Source organism: Cyanistes caeruleus, chromosome 7 (assembly GCF_971803275.1).
Source record: "Cyanistes caeruleus chromosome 7, bCyaCae1.hap1.1, whole genome shotgun sequence".
NCBI classification, from domain to species: domain Eukaryota; kingdom Metazoa; phylum Chordata; class Aves; order Passeriformes; family Paridae; genus Cyanistes; species Cyanistes caeruleus.
Window position 1 is genome coordinate 4,737,501 of NC_141707.1, and position 18,161 is coordinate 4,755,661.

The following is an 18,161-nucleotide window of genomic DNA, read 5'->3' on the forward strand; positions in this document are numbered from 1 at the left end:
CCATGGAAGTCAACCCAGGTAAACTGAAGTACGGATGGTAAGGCTGAAAAATGCAATTACATCAAAATTATTTTATCTTCTCTGCAGCAGGGCTGATATAAGCAACTGGAACAATTTCATTTAGCCTGTTCCTTTGGGTTTTGCTTTCCTTGGCTTTTATATAACCTCTGTTCCTAAGAAACTGGTTTGGGTCTTGAAATGACTGAAGCTGTTCCCTTGTGCAATGAAAGCGATAAATATTTACAGCAGTTCTTACAAGCTGAGAAATTTAATATGTGCTCATTGCTTTTGTAATCTAAGAGTAACTGTGCTGAAAGACAATACCTGCTAATTGTGTTTTTTATCACAGTCTTTTCAGAGGGAAGGATAAAATATGGAAGTTTGGGTTTATTTTCTACTCCACACAGCAAAATTTATTCAAAAGAATCTTTGTTCCCCTTTATCTGTTTATTTAATAGACTATGGAAAATGGTAAACTCTGTCAAAAAACCTAGCTGAAGAATAATTTATAAGCTACATTTAGCTGTTGATCTCGCAGACTGGCTTAGGGGAGATCCAAAATATATCCTGGCAGGTAATAATTAATGCAAACCCTGACACTTCAAGCCTGGCCCTCTGTAGAGCAGGACACAGCTCCCAGCTCTCTGGCAGGAAAGCCTGGCTCTGCAGGACACACACACTCCCCTTGTGGAGAAATACACTGAATTTTTTGTTGTTTTTAAACCTATTTTGGATGTGTCTGTGGGGAAAGTGATTGTGGTCACTTCGAGTCCTGCTGTGAAGAGCAGGACTGCGGGCAGCTCGCTCTGATTCCTCTCAGCTCCGTAAATCACCTCCTCACTCAGCCAGATTCAAATGACCTCCAGCACTGGGCCATGTCCAGCCTGTGCTGGAGCTGATGGCAGCTCTCCCACTGCCTTCACTGGGGGCAGAATTCCATCTGCTAAATCACCAAAAGAGCTTTTATCAATGAGAGCTGTCTGCTCTCGGCTGAACCGTGCACTACTGATTTTTTAGGGATCATGACAGACAGTTCAGATAAAAGAAGAGAGTAACAGGGAGTATGATGGGGCTTGGAGCAACAAGGCTTAATGGAAACTGTCCCTGCCCATGGCAGGGGTTGGAATGAGATGAGCTTTAAGGTCCCTTCCAGCCCAAACCTTTCTGAGCTTCTCTGGTCAAACATTGACTGCAACAAGTGTGTCGCTGTCCCTCTGCCACCAGCAATGACCCTGCTCTCAGGGACACCACAGAACTGCCTGAGGCAATGTGACACACTGCAAAATAGCAGTTTTAAGCCTAACCAGACCATTTTGATAGCAAATGGTTAAAGTGGTTAAAATACAGTATTGTTTCAGATGGGTGGGTTGTTGTACGAGTACTCCCAGTGAAGGGAGCTGTTTTCTCTCCCTGTCTCAAATGCAGCAGAGCAAGCCTGACTGGAGGCTTATCTCTAAGAACCCTGTGGGTGTATCTTAGTCTCATCTAAAATAATCCCTTGCTCAGGATTATCCATAAAGCCATCCAAGATCAGTTAATGTGGTGCTTATATTCCAACATCTGCTTTAATCTTTGTTAATTTTCAAATCTAGATGAGATTCAAGACTACTGAACCTGACTAGGCAGACCAGAACAAGGTAGCTGAGGATGCCTTATAGCTTGTTTAATCAGGTTATGCTGATGGTGCCTTGAGTCTCACCTAAAGCTGAGATATAAACTTAGCAAGGAAGTCCCATTCCACTTGTAAGGGCTACAAAAGGAAAGCTCAGCACTTTACATTCTACCTTAGACAGGTACATGGGACTGAGGGCACCCCTGCATTAGGCAGCAGGAGTTTTGATGAACTGCCCTCTCAGCCATCCCTCTCCACCTCCCTCCACTGAACCGTGGCTTCAGCTTCCTCAAATGATCCTTTGGATGGGTTAGGCTGCTGGTTGGCTCTGCTGTTAAGCGTCTCTGTGGACCAGATTTAACTTTTAATAGTGTCTCATAATGTCTTTAAAGAGGTTTATGGCTCAGCCTGGTTCTCTGGGAGATTGCCTGTTCCCTGCTAATCTGCTACAGAAACATTGCCATTGGTTCCTGCAGTATTTCAGGGAGTTCTCCCCCAGCTCCACAGCCAAGTTAATTGGACACGATTGACCTATGGTGGAGAATGACTATTAGGTGAGGAATATTAAGCAAAGGGAATAAGATCTTTCTGTACCTCAGAACATGCTGGGAGCTGTGGGGAATGGCAGGAAATGGCAGCTCAAGGAGTGAGCAGAGCAGGCCCTGGGAGAGGGTTGATTTAGGGAATGGGAAAGTGCTCTGCAATAACTGAGGTTTGTAAAACCAGCAGCTCTTTCTAAAGGAGAGTAAAATATGCTGGAGTCTTGACAGTCTATAAGAGGCAAAAGTACAAGAGAGAAGAGCAATAGGTTGTGGTAGACCAGTGAGTGCTATTTTTGATCATTCTTTCTTTTTTAACAAACACTTCACTGTAGCACAGCTGCCCAAACCTGATTGAAGGAGTCAAGGAACAAACAGGGCAGGATTTCATCAGAATGCATTTGTGTTTCCAGCTGGAAACTGCACGCTGAAGGCAAGTCCAGTACCCTGAGCAAACACTGAATGATTAATGGCCATGACACTGGTCCACAAGACAAAGATGAGCCCTGTAACATCACTGAGCAGCTCAAGACACAAAAACAGTTTGAAGAGCAAACGAAACCTTGCTGCCAACTCCTGGAAGTTTTGGTTGCTGCTTCCCAATTTACTTTTACACACTAATCCTCTAGATGGGGTAAATCCCATAAAATTATAAAAGCTGCCTATATTCCTTAGGACAAGGGTTTTCAGTGTCAGAACTGCCAGTCTCAAAACTTCTTTGGCTGAAGTAAACTTCCTGAGAGAAGCAGAGGTGTCAGCACTGGGTTTAAAAGTGTGTAAGTATGTGCTTAACTCTACTGAGACGTGAAGTTTCACTGAGATCAGCAGCCCTGCTCCAGTAAAGTTACATTTGGAGGAGTGCCTTGAAGGTCAGGCCTCAAGAACAAAAGTGCTTCAGATTCATGTGGGCTGCTGGATAATACCAGCAGCAGGATGGCAGCCCCAGTGACGTGATGTGATTTGCTATGGCAAATAATGGTACTTCCATCTCATGGAAGAGTGAGTTCTCTCTCTTAAACCTTATCTATTCAGACAGGGAGAAAAGTCACTGCTCCTCAGGTTGGGAGTGTGCTGCTTATAATTCCAAAGACTGAGCCCAAGGTAATGTGCAAAGTGAAGGTGTCCCACTGGAATGTGTGTGGGGCTGACCCCCAGCCAGGGACTGCAGTAGCACCTCTGACCCCTGCCTGGAGCAATGCCTGCCCTGGTCCCCCCGGTCAGGAATCCTCCAGCTCAGGATTTGGGCTTTGCAGAACTCACTCCTCCTCTGGGACTGGCACCACTGCCTTAAAGATGGATTTTGCAGTTTATAGGAACTCAAAATCAGGCTCTTTGAGGCAAATGGATGGATTAAGAGGTAAGTGTTTCTGCTCACCGGCACTCGAGGAAGCACTGGGTGATCTGGTCCTGGAGGGTTTCCTTGATGTGGGGCCCCTCTGTTTTCCTCAGCTCTGGCCTGAAGTCTAAGTCCTCTCTTTCCTGGACTTCACCTTGCAGGACATTTGCTTTCTGCAAACTGCTTATTGCCTCCAATTCAGGAGGCAGGCTCTGAAAACAAGAGGAGAAAATAAAAAGTATGAATGAAAAGAAACTTAATATTTACTGGAATGCCAGGTTGACAGTGAATCTGAGCTTAAGCCTTAATTTACTTGCAGGAAGCCAGGAAAAAAAACACAAACCCCTGTGCTCATAAAGAGTGCCTGGATGCACACAATGGCCTATTGTTGCTATTTCAGCATTAATTAACAACATTGCAATGCACAAAAACAGCCTTTGCAGCGTGGGATCCCAGCATCTCAATGAGACAGGTGAGAAAGCTGCTGTTCTGCAAATGCCAGCTTTATCCATGTCAGAAGGGTGCCAGAGAATTTTTTAATTGAATTTGCAAATGTCTGGACTTCCCATTGATGCTTTTTAATTAGCCAGTGTTGTTTTTAATTTGTGCACTGAAATTTTTATATGCACTGCTTGGTCAGTGGTTTCCTGGTATTTTGTAGCAGCTGGTCAGATTCCTTTAGGAAATCAACTTCCCTTGAGGAGCAACAACAACAAAAAGGAATAAACACCCCCCCCACCCCCCCCCCCCCAACAATATAACAAAAATCACAGCTCCCAAAGTTTCCCATGATTTGATAACCTTGGAAAGAAGGGCTTCTCAGCCAGTTTCAAGTCTTAGAATAATTTCTACTCTGTGATTGATTTTACATATGTAGTGTGAGGGAGAAAAAATGAAAGTCTTTCTGGTATTCAAATACAAAAGCATGAAAAAACCCATCTGTGTGGGTGGGCTGAAACTTTGTGTTTTTCATTTTGCAATCATTGATAAAGTTATGATGGTCCCAGTGTTTTATGAGATATTGCTACCTTGTAAATGTAGAAAAAAATCTATTTTAAAATTAACTTGTGAACTAGATTTGTGGTTTTAGGTTGTGGTTTAAGTTTGTTTTTTTAAAAATTCTAAAACAATTTATTTTTTTTTCATGCACTTGAGAATTATTAGTCATATTGTCTGATGGTGTATGGCGAATTACAGGAAAAGAGGAGAAAATACAACAATCTGGTTTTGTTCTATGATTTTATTACTTTTCAAAGTTAGTGACTGAGATAGGTGGCAGCACATGTGAACAAAAGCTTGGTTTGCATGAAAAAAAACACGAATATAATTTTGCTCTGGCCCTATGCTCAGAGCATATAAAAGTTGTCCTTAACTGGCACATCTCAGACTAATTCAGTAATGCATTCTTCTTGCTCTGGTGATGTATTTTCTGGTGTGCTCCAAGTCCCAATTCCAGAGGCCTCCCGTGAAGACAAAAAGCTCTGTCAAAGCTTTGGCCAGCTCATATTTAAGATCTGTTATTCCCTGGTTTTCCATGCTTCCACCAGGTTCCAAAAATCACTAATAAGTGCCAAGCAAATTGGGTTTCAGCGAGCACCCAGAGGGATCCCACAGTGTCCAAGGCAAGCACAGAGGCCCCATTCAGGAAAGCAATTTACTGCCTCCCCTGCATCTGGGATGTGTGACTCACACTGTGCTACAGGAATCGGTCAAGGCCACCAGGGAGAAAATATTCAGGAGGAAATAAGAGCAGCAGTGTGGTTTTGAAAGGTGGCTGCACATGTTCCCTTCCTGAATATGTGACCCCAAGCGCTGCCTTTTACCCTGAGATGTTACCTTTGCTCAATTCCCAGTTTTCAGGGAAGTCAAGTGTTTCCAATCTTCCCCCTCACCAGCACCTATTTATAAGTACAACACAGCTACTATTAACAGTGTTTATTTGTGTTTCACCATTGTCTGCCTTGCTGATGTTAAATGAAGCCCAGGACAGCCAGATGTGATGCTGCTCTCTCAGGGGCTGCTTTGGAAAACCAGAGGAGCCCAGAGAGAAAACAAGGCCTGTTTTCCAGACTGAGACCCAAAGCCAGCTCCTCTATTTGTGTCCCTACAGCAATCCCCAGGGGATTCCTGAGAAACTCCCATCAGATGGGCATGAGGATACCTGCAGCTTTAGGGAGGCTCACCTGTGGCTGATGGAGAGAGAGAAAGGCTCCTCTCCAGCACAGCCTGAACATTTAAAGGTGAAATGAGAGCAGTTTATTGGTGCTGGGAAGTTTATGGAACTGCTGGGTGCATCATCCCTCCCTTCTCCTGCTCAGGCTCTGGCACTCACCTGACCCTGCAGTGAGCCAGTTCAGCTCCCTCAAAAAGTGGAAAATAATCCATTTTGTCTTTTCTTCTCCTCCCACCTCCTCAAGTTACGCATTTCCCACTGTAAAAGGGTGGATCAGCCAGCCAAGGAGCAGCTGAGGGCCAGTGGGACCAGACCAACGTGGGAGCACCAGCACAGGCAGCAGAGCCTTCCCTGCCATCCCAGAACCTTTGCAGCTCCTCTGAGCTGTTCTCCACCGCATCTTGAAGGAGCCTTGGATGAGCAGCTCCTCCCACTGTGAATTTATTCAGCCTCCCTTTCACCAGTCCCAGGTGAGAGCTGTGTGAACTGGCAGGGAGGTGCCAGTGTAAGATCAGGAGATTCTTATCTCAAAAATCGATTTCCTACAGCCCATATCTCTACTTGAGCCCCGAGTCATGCAGCTGCTGTGGACACAATCCAGGTAGCCCTGAAGCAGCTGGCTCAGATAACCACGAGGCCATGGGATATGTGCTGCCTGGCAAGACCCAGAGTAAATATTTGTGCAGCTCCCTGTCTGAGCACCATTCAGTTATCAATACATCTCCTAACAGGAGTTTATGTCTGTACTCAGCACCAAGGCTCAAGTACAGACATAAACCTGTAGAACAGCTTATGAGAAGCTCTGTTGTATTTACTCTTTGTAATTTTTTAAATTTTCTTTTCCAGAGTCTGTTTTACAACAAGAAAACAGAAGGAATGAGAATTACCTCTAGAACAAGACTCCAGCCATTCACCTTCAATATCTCCCTAAAGAAAGGCATCAAAGAGAACAGGGCAAGTTGCTAAGGCTGTATTCTCCTCCTGCTTTCTTGTTTGGCAGCAACATGCTCCAGCTGCAGTGGGCGAGGGGTGCAGGAGATGAAGAGCACAGCTGGCTGTGATAAATGAGGCCTGAAGGAGCATCTGGCTAATGTGGAACAGACACAGCGTGCCCTGTTCATGGGGGAAGAGCAGGAGGCCAGCACGTGGCAGGAACGTAAGGCTGGCTCCTGTTCTGGGAGAGGAGGAGGAGGAGGAGGAGAAAAGCAGCCAGGACGTCACACCACGGGCATTTGATTGTTAAATAAAACAGCACAGGTGATTGTACAGCTGGATTGACTTTCTGTTCTGTCACTTTGAAGTCAATGCAGTCATGTAAACATAAATGAATGGACTTGAGAAAAACAAGGATGAGGAGACATCGAAAGAATTGATGTGTACGTGGGATAACAAGTGAAATATGGAATATCTTAAAAACAGCTTCCTTGGACTATAAGAACAGACCCAAGAGTGTGGCTACTCAAGGAAGTGAATTAATTGATAAAGTAGGGAGGGAATAAGAAGATAAAGTAGACAAACCTAAGTGTGGAAGGGAATTTAGCAACATAACCTAAATATAGATACTGGAGCAGCAGGAGCTGCTGAAGAGATGTAACAAGATGTCCAGAGGATGGAACTGTTCTTTACCATTTGTCAAGAATTTTCATAGAAAATGCTTTTCTTCTGTCGACTAAATGATGTTATAAAATGTTTTAGACTATTAAAACATTTGAAAAAAAGAAAATAAGCTATGAATAGCATAGGTGATTCCTTCCAGCTTTGCAGCTGAAGAAAGCTGCTCTGTTAAACTTGTTTTATTTTGTCCACAGTGTTCTTGACCTAATCACAGAAGTATGTGTCACCCTAAACCTCACCAGCTTTAGAGTTTAACACATTCCTAACACTTGTCTCAGGAATGAGGAACTGCACAACCTTGTGTTTATCTTCAGGTGCTCATGGGCCTTCAGAAGGAGACAAAAGGAGACAGAATCTCTCCAACAGCCCTGCTGGAGGTTCTGTTCTCTTGTCAAGGAGCAGAACTCAGAAGAAAATGGGTCTAAAAAAGCTTTGGCCATCTGAAGATGCAAGAGGGAATAGGAAGTGAAATGGCTGGAGACTGCCAAGAGAGAGGACGAATTCCAACAGCTCCAGCAGGAATGCTTCCCTGCTGGCCAGCCTATGCCTTACAGAACCATGGAAGAGCTTTCCATGTTTCCACATGGCTTTTGTGGAGCTCTGAGGTTATCCTGTGTGCTTCCATAGCCCTCTAATGTGCATGGAGGGAAGACAAAAGCCAATTTATTTCTAACATCCCTTCTCTCAGCGCCTCTAATGTTCCTGCTTCTGAATCAAAGGGAGGCATTCTCCAGGAAGATGCTAATAAATAGCTTTTCCTTAGGGGAAGAAGCATTTTCCCATCTTTAAGAAATTTCTCTGGCCATGTGAAATTCAAATTTGTTAACTTGCCCTACAAACCGCAACTCATTTAGAAACAAATTACAAATATTAGATGGAGACAGTGAACTTGATAATGCAATGCTGCCACATCAGTTGTAGAATAATGCATCTTAATGAAGGCTTCCCATGTGAATAAACCATTATATTTACAAGCTTTTCACAGTTAATGACCCAGAACTGGATAACGAAACTCACATTTTTAGTGTGGTCCTCTGTCAGCAAAAGTATACATATTAATAATTGATGTTGCTGTAAAAATAGGACATAATATGAAGATTCCTGAGTTTGTGGGAAAAATAGGACTACATGGTCCATTAACTTAAAAGGCTTATCTAATGTTTGATGGGCTTTGTCTTTAAAATCCTTGTTTAAATTAATAAGGCAAAATGGACATTTGTCTAAAAGAGAATTTTATTCTAACTCATCAGTCACCAGTGTGCTGATAAGATTCTTCTGTTCTGTTCTCTACTCATTCCCCAAAAGAATTTAGGTTTTAGGGAAGGGGACAATGCACCAGTAGGAGAAGACATTTCCTACACCTCCCAGGTAAGCCATGTGGGTGATAAGGGGACTGGAGAATCTCCCATTTGGAGACAGGGTGAGGGAGTTGGGGATGTTCAGCCTGGAGAAGAGAAGGTTGTCTGGAAAGCTCAGAGCCCCTTCCAGTATCTGAAGTAAGCTGGAGAGGGCCTGGAGTGACAGGACAAGGGGGAATGGCTTCAAACTGACAGAGGGCAGGTTTAGATTGGATGTCAGGAAGGAATTGTTCCCTGTGAGGGTGCCCAGAGAAGCTGTGGCTGCCCCTGGATCCCTGGCAGTGTCCAAGGTCAGGCTGGGCAGGACTTGGAGCACCCTGGGATAGTGGAAGGTGTCCCTGCCCATGGCTGGAGGTGGAGCTGGATGATCTTTAAAGCCCATTTCAACCAAAACACTCCAGGATTCCACGAAACTCAGTCCATTTTCCCTTCCCAAGTTGGGACTTTGATGGCTGGGATCCCTTTCCTGGCTGGAAAGCCCAGCCCTAGTGCCGAGTCAGCTCCCCAGCAGAGCCTTTATTGTTCATTATAAAGCACTTGGAGGTTGTGTGCAGGCTGGCTGAGCACACTCAGGGCTGCTCTTCCTCAGAGAGGAGGAGGAGGAGGCCCTGCTGTGGAACTAACTGCTCCTCAATTGTTCCATTAGGAGGGAAAGAGACTTGGTGGCAGTGAAATAAATACATTTCATTTCACTCCACGTCGGAAAGCTAACGTCCCTATTATGCCTGAGAGGTAGATTTACTGCAGCTTTTACTGCTGGATACTTAATTTAGGACAGCTTCTTGTCGTAGGCCTGGAAGAGCAGAGCTGAAGCACATGCTCTGTGGTTTTATGGGGCTTCAGGAAATGTTCTGCCACAGCCAGGATTGCCCATAATTGTAAGATTTCAAAAGATGGACCGGTTGTGCAGCATTTTTTTTTTTCCCAGTACCTTTACAGTTTGCTTCTCTGGGGGAGAAGCTTTATTTCCAAATATTTTTTAAGGAAGTAGCTGTAACAGTCACTTATTTTAACCAGCAGTGAAAGTGAAATGATTTTTTTTGTACATTTAGATTACACAGGCACGTAGACTAAAATAATTTATGATCAGAGCAGCTGGGGTCTCATTCTTTCCTTACAACTATTATTCTTCAGGTGGAAGGTGTCCCTGCCCATGGCAAGGGGTGGAATGAGATCATCTTTAAGCTCTCTTCCAACCCAAATCATTCTATGATACGATTCTACTGTGATCCAAACTGCATTTAAAAGTTTGCTATAGAGTTGAGCTATGTCCTTGTTTTATTTCCTCAATATAGTTTGTCTGGAAGAATAGATTTTAAAGAGGTTTCTTATCTTGTGAATCATAAAATCGTGGAATGGTTTGGGTTGGAAGCACCTTAAAGCCCATCCAGTTCCAACCCCCCAAATGATAATTGTATTAATAGAGGTTCCACTGTACACAAATGGTGATAGCCACATCAATTATATGGCTGAATTCCTAAATTAGGCACACACACAAAAAAAAAAAAGGAACAAGTAAGCAAAATATATTGCATTCATTAAAGCTTCCCTACTCTCTGACTCACTCCAATGGCTTTGCCAATTAAAGTAATTGTCATATGCATTCAAACAAAGCATTTGTAGTAGGAGGCCCTGTTGAAAAACTACTGAAAATGGTTGGTTTACAGATTTATATCATATATCTTTAGAAATATATTTACATGTAACACCTTTTAGGAAGATAAAGAAAATCTGAAGTGGACAGAAGGTTTTACATTCAGGGTCAGATGAGTTTGTATAGTTTTGGTTATGTTTATTTCTGACACAACACCTGGGCATGCTGTTAAACTTGGACTAAACATGGCAAGCATGTTTTGGGCTCTGAAAGGCAGTGATTTCATTGTTAGTATCACTGCAGCCAATGAAAGCCAAATTATTTAGCATGCTTCTTTCTTCCCAGAGACTTTGTTTCAAAAACAAGCAGGCTTGAAATTTCTATTGAAAACAGGACAGATTACTTATCACTGCTAAGATGTGAAATAACAGAGGACTTTGTGCTGACACCCAGGCAAGCAAAAGTCATTTTAATCTTAAGCTTGGCAAAACCAGGCCTGATCTGCACCACTGCTGTAGCTGCCCACTTGCAAGAGCTGATGAAATATTTTAAATTTCATTTGATTGAGTCTGTAGTTTGTTAAATCCTGTATAATATTTATTTAGCCATAGTCTATAATGTTTACACAGAAAGCTATTCTTGGAAATGCTGATTTTTATTTTTTTTTAATTTTTTTTTTTCTGACTGGATTAAATGAATTATATTTATCAGGAATTCAGAGAAGGAGGAATGTTTGGCAGACTGTTTTCTCAGATATAAATAAAGCCTTAACCAAGACAACATGCCTAAATTAGGGTATGTTTAAAAGAGGTAGGAAGGAGAGAACAGCTTTTTATTTAACACCATGCAGATCCTTTCATGTGAAAAGGATCATGGAATCATGGAATGGTTTGGGTTGAAAGGGATCTTAAAGCTCATCTTGTTTCATCCCCTGCCAGGGCAGGGACACCTTCCACTATTCCAGGTTGCTCCAAGCCCCATCCAGGCTGGCCCTGGGTGGGGAGGAAGGAAGGATGTTGGAAACACCACGTCAGAGAATCACAGAACAGCAGGAATTGCACCACTAACTCCTTGGGAAGGGTTGGAATTTCAGGATAGAGCTGTGCAAGTGTAAATTCACAGCTGTGAGACCCTAACCCAGGGTTTGGCTTGTCCTGAAATATCTTGGAAGTCCAATATTCTGGGAGATGTGTTTTTCTGAGGACCTTTAGGAGAAGCAGAATCTGGTGTGGTGATGTGTGATGAGGAAAACCTGATGCTCCAGCAGGGAGCCACAATGGCTGCACATGGCTCCTGCATCCTGCTGAACTGTATCCATTTGAGAAAAAGGACATAAAGAACTAGGAGAATTTCTTCAGCTATGGAATGTTTACTTTTCTGAAGGAATGGCTTTCTGGATGTGCTGCTGGGATTGCAGTTCTGATGAAAATGGAAGGAGGGGCTGTTCTGGGTAAGCCCAGCTCAGGGAGAAGAGGCTTGGGGGAAAATGCATCAGAGCACTGCAGGTGGAAAAAGGGACTTGTCATTCTGTATTCTTTTTTCCTGGACTTCTCTAATTCCTGCTTAGCAGGTTTAGGGAGGGTAGTTTGATTTACTCTGGGTGGTGCAGAAACAAAAAAATTCTTGGGAGGTTCAGTAACAACCTTTACTTGCCAACGTTGGACCATCCTGGCAAAATAAGGCATGTGGCAAACTTTAACTTCTCCAGGCACAACAGAGGACTTACCAAAGCAGTGACTGGAATTGTTTGGTTTGCCTTCCAGAATACTTTGAGGAGAAGAACTGGACACAACACTTGAAGCAGCCTCACCAGTGCCCATCACCTCCCTGCTCCTGCTGACCACATCAGTCCTGTGACAGGCCAGGTGTCCTTGGCCACCTGGGCACACGCTAGCTTCGTGTTCTGTTCCTCCAGTCCCCAACATCCTCCTACATCCTCCTCTCATCAATCAGTCTGATGGCAAACTGTTTATCCTAAAGTTTTAGGTTAAACCCAGCCTTTCCTCTTTCCAGCAGCCTGTGCTCTGAGATTAGAAGTATAATTTCCTGCAGGAGTGCCGAGCGTGGATTCAGGACCAGGCTCGGGCTGTTCTGCGGTACCCTGAGACACAGCAGCTGCCAAAAGCCAGGTCACACACCCAGCTGCACTGATCTCTGCAGCAAAATTAAACAGTCATAACCTCTGAACGGGGCTTTTAGTGACAGGGAATCTATAAATGCCAGAAGAACAGAGCAGTTAAAAAACCTGGTGTGTTAAATTGAGCTGGGATGGTAAAACAGGACAAGCAAGTGCAGGTTTGCTCAGACATCACGTGTGTGTTCAGACAGCTCAGTGTGTTTTCTTGCCATGTCAGTGTGGTTTAAACACAACCCCGTGCCTGGAGCAGTGGTTCTGCTGGTTGTACTGGAGCTGGCAGTAAACAGCCCTGTGGCAGGGATGTGAGGAAGATCAGGAAGCAGCTCAGGATACAGTTATCAAGATGTATGTGCTCTTAGGAGGCTTGCTTCTCTTCACAAATTAAACTGGGACTGCAAAGTGTGATTTATCAGGGCTTTGGAGAATGTAGGCTGAGGGAATCATGCTGTTTCTGCAATTAGGCTTTAATAAATAATAATAATAATGAGGTTTTACTTTTGAGCCAAGAAAAATCTCTCTACCATAGGCTCGCTCTCCGTCATCAAGCTAAAGATGAAATAGAACCAAGTTCCAGAAAAGATACATAAATTTTTAGTGAAGCAAGTAGAGAGTAAAGAAAATAAAACTGAATTAAGCAAAAGGCTGGACAATTCTTGGGCTTGACACTTATTTTCCTATTTTTTAGGCCAACACAATTGAATTTTCCCAGAAATCTTTTTTCCACAGAACTTCAAACGGATCAGCTCTTTGTGCAAAGCAGTCTTTGTCTGAAAGTAACACAGACATTTTTTTTTAAAAGCCCTAATTATAAGAAAAATTGTATTTATTGCAACAAAAGTCGAATCTCCTTTGGGATGGACTTGGAGTAATGGATGGTTGGGTCTTCTAATTTATCTAAGTCGTGCAGCATTAGAAAAGCAAATTCAACATATTTACACATGAAGATCTGTGGTCATTTTTTAGAGGGCTGACGTGATCATACATCAAAGGGACTTGACCTTTGGAGCTCCCTGCCTATCTATCAGTGGGAACCAATGTCTGCTTCCTTTGCAGACCAGGGAAGGGAATGCAGCATGGAAAGGAAAAGGGAATATAAAAACCCTGGAAAGATGAACCAATTTTTTAAAAATTTTATTTAGAGTTATCAATTTTTCTCCCCACATCCTTTGATTATAAACTTGATAAAGAGCTATGAGTCAGAGTGCAGAGGAGCAAACATCAATTCTCTTGCTTTTATATGGAGGTCAGGAACTGAATGCACTCGATGTGTTTGGTTTTAATTCCCTTCATCCCTCTGATAATATAGATTACATTATGCTCCCCATAAACCAGGCTGTTCACATCATAGTTACCAGTTCCTCCCACACTGGCCACCATGAAATGAGGGCTTGGCTCTGAACCCTCAGATAACTGATGCCAGATTTAGATTTCCTTCCTAAGGACTGGCCAGAAACGTCATGGGATTTGACAGGAAACAATCCCTTGTTCTGCAAAAGGTGCCATTTCCAACTCATTTTCAGTACATCCCAAGTATTCAGGTCTGCACTAATTAAAGTCTCTGGGAATTCTGTCTTAAACAGAGGCAGAATTGGTACCCAAGCTTCTTGTTTAGCTGTTAGACACTAAAGGCAGTAATCCCTAAGGTGTAACCTGTATTTAACATGGCAAAGCTTAGGTAAATGTACATTTTCCTTCCTAAAGGTAAGGTATTAATGTTATTTTTAACTGATGTGAGATGTGTTCTCTAGGCACAATCACTTTTTAGAACCCTATAAAGCAGCTAAGAGCAATTCCATTGCTGGGCAAGAAAATCCCCCAAACTGCCTGGGAAAAGCCAAAAGCATGTTTTAAATCAAAATTAAATTATTAGTTTATAAATTAATCACTTAAGAACTGTAGAACATGGAAGCATAAATAAACTTAACAAATGCAGAGCAGTGCTGAATGTTTCTGTGATGTGCTGCTGCTTTACTAGAACTTTACTAGAGCTTGGTAAAAGGGCTGTGCTACTGCAGCTGGACTTGGGTGAGGCTTGACACCTCTTAGTGCCTCCAAAAACTTGGAGGGGGGCAAAAAAAAATGTCAACAGTAAAGAATTGATCCTATTTTTTGGGTGTTTGTTTCAAGGAAGGGGGAGGGAGGAACAGAATTCTTGTGGAAAGGGTGCTTGAATTTTTTTCTTTCACCCCTGTGCAATTTAACTGACTGTGGGCAGCTGCTCACTTCCCTGTGCCCCTGCAGTGTGGTGCAAGGAAGATTTTGATTATTTTGATATGGACTTGAGAGAATATTGATGGATTAACATGCCAGTTCTTAGGTTTCTCTTCCCTCCTCTTGACATGCACAGGCAGTGGCTTGCAAAGGGGTGGGAGGAAGAGGATTTTGCTTCTCTAATTTAATTGAATATTAGGAAAAATTAACTATTTTACCCCACTGTAAGGGCTGTCAAGCATTGGAACAGGCTGCCCAGTTAAGTGGTAGAGTCACCATCCCTGGGAGTGTTCAAAAAATGTGTGGATGTGGCACCTGGGGGCATGGGTTAGGGGTGGGTGTGACACTGCTGGGTCAATGCTTGGACTTGATGATTTTAGGGGCCTTTTCCAACCTCCATGAATTCTACTCCAGACATAAGGCAGCCCACCAGTCTCGAAATCACGACTGAAAAGCTGATTAATAAAATTGCCTTGCTGATCATGCCTAGGTCAAATTCCCTGGAACCCAGGGCAAATTCTCCACAGCCAGTTTCCACATCTGCCACACACATTGGAGAATGTATGGACAGCACAAACCCATTCAGCAGAAGACAAATTGTGCTACTCCTGTGCCATTTATCATTTCAGTTGAGTTCTGTATTCCTTGGAGACTCTTTTTAGAATAGGAGGAATCATAGAAATTAATTTCTCCTCTTGGGCTGAATTATAAAAGCCTGGAGAGCAAACAGAGTGTGGCATTTTATGTTCTCGAGGCACAGCCCCACTTACCATGCCCAGAAATATCATTTCCTCCTCCCTCAGCTTCTCTGTTTTCTTGCGCTGGCTGTACCCACGCCAGACCTGGATTGTAAACAAAACTCTAATGAGATAAATGGGCCTTGGTACAGCTTCCTTTTCTGGGGCAGACACAGGGAAAAACAAATAGAGGAAGGAAAGGCACAATATACAATTGAAACTATTGCTTTTTAACAGGTTGCCATCTGCTATATGTATTTTTTATTAAACAGATTCGGAGGTTTGTTATCCCCTCATGCTGCTCTAGGTGGCTTCTTAGAACTGTCACTGCTTCATGAAGGTTAGACATAAGATTTAGGCTGAGCTCCTGCTCTCATCAGGATGAGTTGTCTGAATTATGCATGTGCAAGAACTCTTTGTGGAATTTAGTGCTGAACCTCCCTCTGTCCTTTTTTCTAGATGTGGAATGAACTCTTCCCCTGGAGATCACAGAAAAAGGCATGAATTCAGAGATGCACTGAATTCCAAGGGGAGGCCAGAAAGAGCAACTGAGGTCATAAAAATCAGAATGGAAAAACAACTTGTAAGTTATAAAGTCATCCTGCATTGCCAGTGCAGGACTGGTTCCATTGATCTTACATCCAAGGTCCTGTCTCATTTTTTAAAGTGGTTTAAATGATGTATTTTACCTTGCTGGACACCCTAAAAAGGATCATTTCAGAAAGCTTCCCATCCTGTGAGCTGTGTTTCTGTCTACAGCTGCTCTCCCAACCAAAACATTGTCATTTGGCTTTGCCAGAACTGTTGCTACACAAGAAACTCACCTTTTGAATGCAAGTGGCAGCATCATCTGGATTTTTGCCCATCTCTTGCTCCTCTTTTTTACTTTGTCTTTTCTCTTCAAGGTAAATTCTCCTCATGAAGGCTGCTCGAGCACGGCCCTGGCGAGCCCGTTCTGCCACCTGGATCACTTTAATGCCCTCTTCAAGTGTCATGGCTGTGACAGCTTCCTTCAAAATAAAAAAGGAATGAACAAAGGAAAGTTATGTTCTGTTAATTGCATGCCTCGGTTAGAAGATGACATCTTAGGAAACAAAGAGCAGATTCCTGTTGATGTGTGATGAAGAAAACCTGCTTTGCTGGGAAGCAGCCCTGCTGAACTTGATCCACTTGAGCAAAAAGACACAACCATGGGGCTTTGTCCCTCTAAAAGGAGAATTTCTTAGGCTGTGGAATGTTTTCCTTTCCTTTTCTGAAGGGAAGGTTTCTGGAGGTGCTGCTGGGATCACAGTTCCTTCGATGGAAATGGAAGGAGGGGCTGTTCTGAGCCAGAGGGGAAAAATGGATCAGAACAGAAGGGACTCCCCCTTCTCACTCCTGACAGCCCTCATGCTCCCCAGGGAAAAGCTGAATTAGCGTCCTTTGATGGTCATCTCCCAGCTGGAGGCAGCTCATATTTAATTATTATGTACACAGTGTGTGGCACTTACTTTCAGCAGGGCTTTCTAGGACAGGATTACATAGGATAGGTTTCCTGAACAGAATCACACAAACGCTGTGCAGAGCAGATTGCTGAGATGAACTCCACTGGTTTTGATTTATGTTGGACTGCTCCTAACAGCACTGCCAGGGACACTGGAGAATTCCAGTTGGTTACACAGCAGCCAGCATTTCCTTGAGAGGATGAGGTGCAGAAGTGCTGACAACCCTGCAGCAACCCCAGTGGTGAGTGAGCTGGAAGTGCAGCACAGGGCACTGGGTGAGGTTATTTTATTGCTCCCTGTAGCAGCCTGGCAAGGGACAGCTGGACCCTGCCAGACCCTGGTGCTCTGGCTGAGCTGGCTGCTCACTGGACAACCTCATGCCTAATGGATGCCCCTCTGCAGCAGGAGTGGAAAGCAGCAGGAGTGGAATTCTGGGAAGCAAAAAGGCTCCAGGATAAACTGTGCTGAAACAGGATCTCCCCAGAGCAATGTCAGGAGAGTACAAGAGCAGAGAACTCACCCAGAGCTGTCCTGTGGAGGAGCAGGGGAGCGCTGCAGCTGCCCAGCAAAACCTCAAGCAGGGAAGTCTGTGCTCTGTCTCTCCAGTCTGCCTGGGGCTGTTTCCATCCCTGTGGACTTCCCCTCTGTTATTTTGTGGGATCAACAGGCACAGTCGCTGCTGGAGAGCTCAGGGCAGCGGTGTGACTAAGTGGGCCATCAGCACTGTCTCTTATGGCTACAACATCCATGAATCCAAGTCATCCAGGCATGGAGGCACAGTTGTTTAGTTGCAAGGGCCAACATGCCACTCCCAAAAGGTCAAAAGTATATCAAATCCAGAGCAGCCTTCACTGCAGCGCTCCTGTACTCCTCTGTAATGACTTTTGCTCTGCCAAAGCTCAGTTTTCTGCTCCTCCCAGCAGCTGCAGCTCTGGAGCTGCACAGGGGAAACTGCATTCATTGTTCAGAAGTTATAAACCAGTGAATGCTGTGTTCTGTTTGTGAACCTGTGTTCAGGTTTGTGCTGACCTGAACTCTGAGTTCTGCCCGCTCCAGTGCAGAGTCCTGGGCCAGGACAGCTTGGTTTCAGTAGGACTAATTAGATGATGAGGGTTAGTTAGACAAATAAAACACTGACTTGGCCAAAGTGCTGCTCTTTCACACACAGAAGGCAGAGTAGAATAATCTCAGTCTTACCCAGACTTGAGATGTGACTGGATATTGTTTGACAGGGAAATCTACGGTTTCTTTCTGCTCATGCCTTATCTGTAAACACACTTTTACTTCCTCACTGCTGTAAAAGCCCTTCTCACTTCAGTGTCTCGTGTTTCAGACACATGCAGCTGTAAACTAAACAAATCCAATA

At 43.8% G+C, this 18,161-nt stretch overlaps 1 protein-coding gene and 1 long non-coding RNA gene across 3 annotated transcripts in view; one reads left to right on the top strand and one right to left on the bottom strand.

The window, feature by feature from the left end:
• Positions 1–18,161, bottom strand: part of DRC11 (dynein regulatory complex subunit 11) — a 107,657-nt gene that overhangs the window by 64,962 nt on the left and 24,534 nt on the right. For both annotated transcript variants that reach the window (XM_023930581.2, XM_086898772.1), the window contains exons 4-6: positions 16,136–16,321; positions 15,345–15,416; positions 3,527–3,699 (exon numbers count right to left, since the gene is read on the bottom strand). In XM_023930581.2, coding sequence (XP_023786349.1) covers positions 3,527–3,699; positions 15,345–15,416; positions 16,136–16,321 — 431 coding nt within the window. The remainder of the gene's footprint in view (positions 1–3,526; positions 3,700–15,344; positions 15,417–16,135; positions 16,322–18,161) is intronic.
• LOC147652112 (uncharacterized) lies at positions 7,722–18,082 on the top strand. Its single transcript, XR_015289603.1, has 2 exons — positions 7,722–8,642; positions 15,771–18,082. It is a non-coding gene; the product is annotated as an uncharacterized LOC147652112 (long non-coding RNA).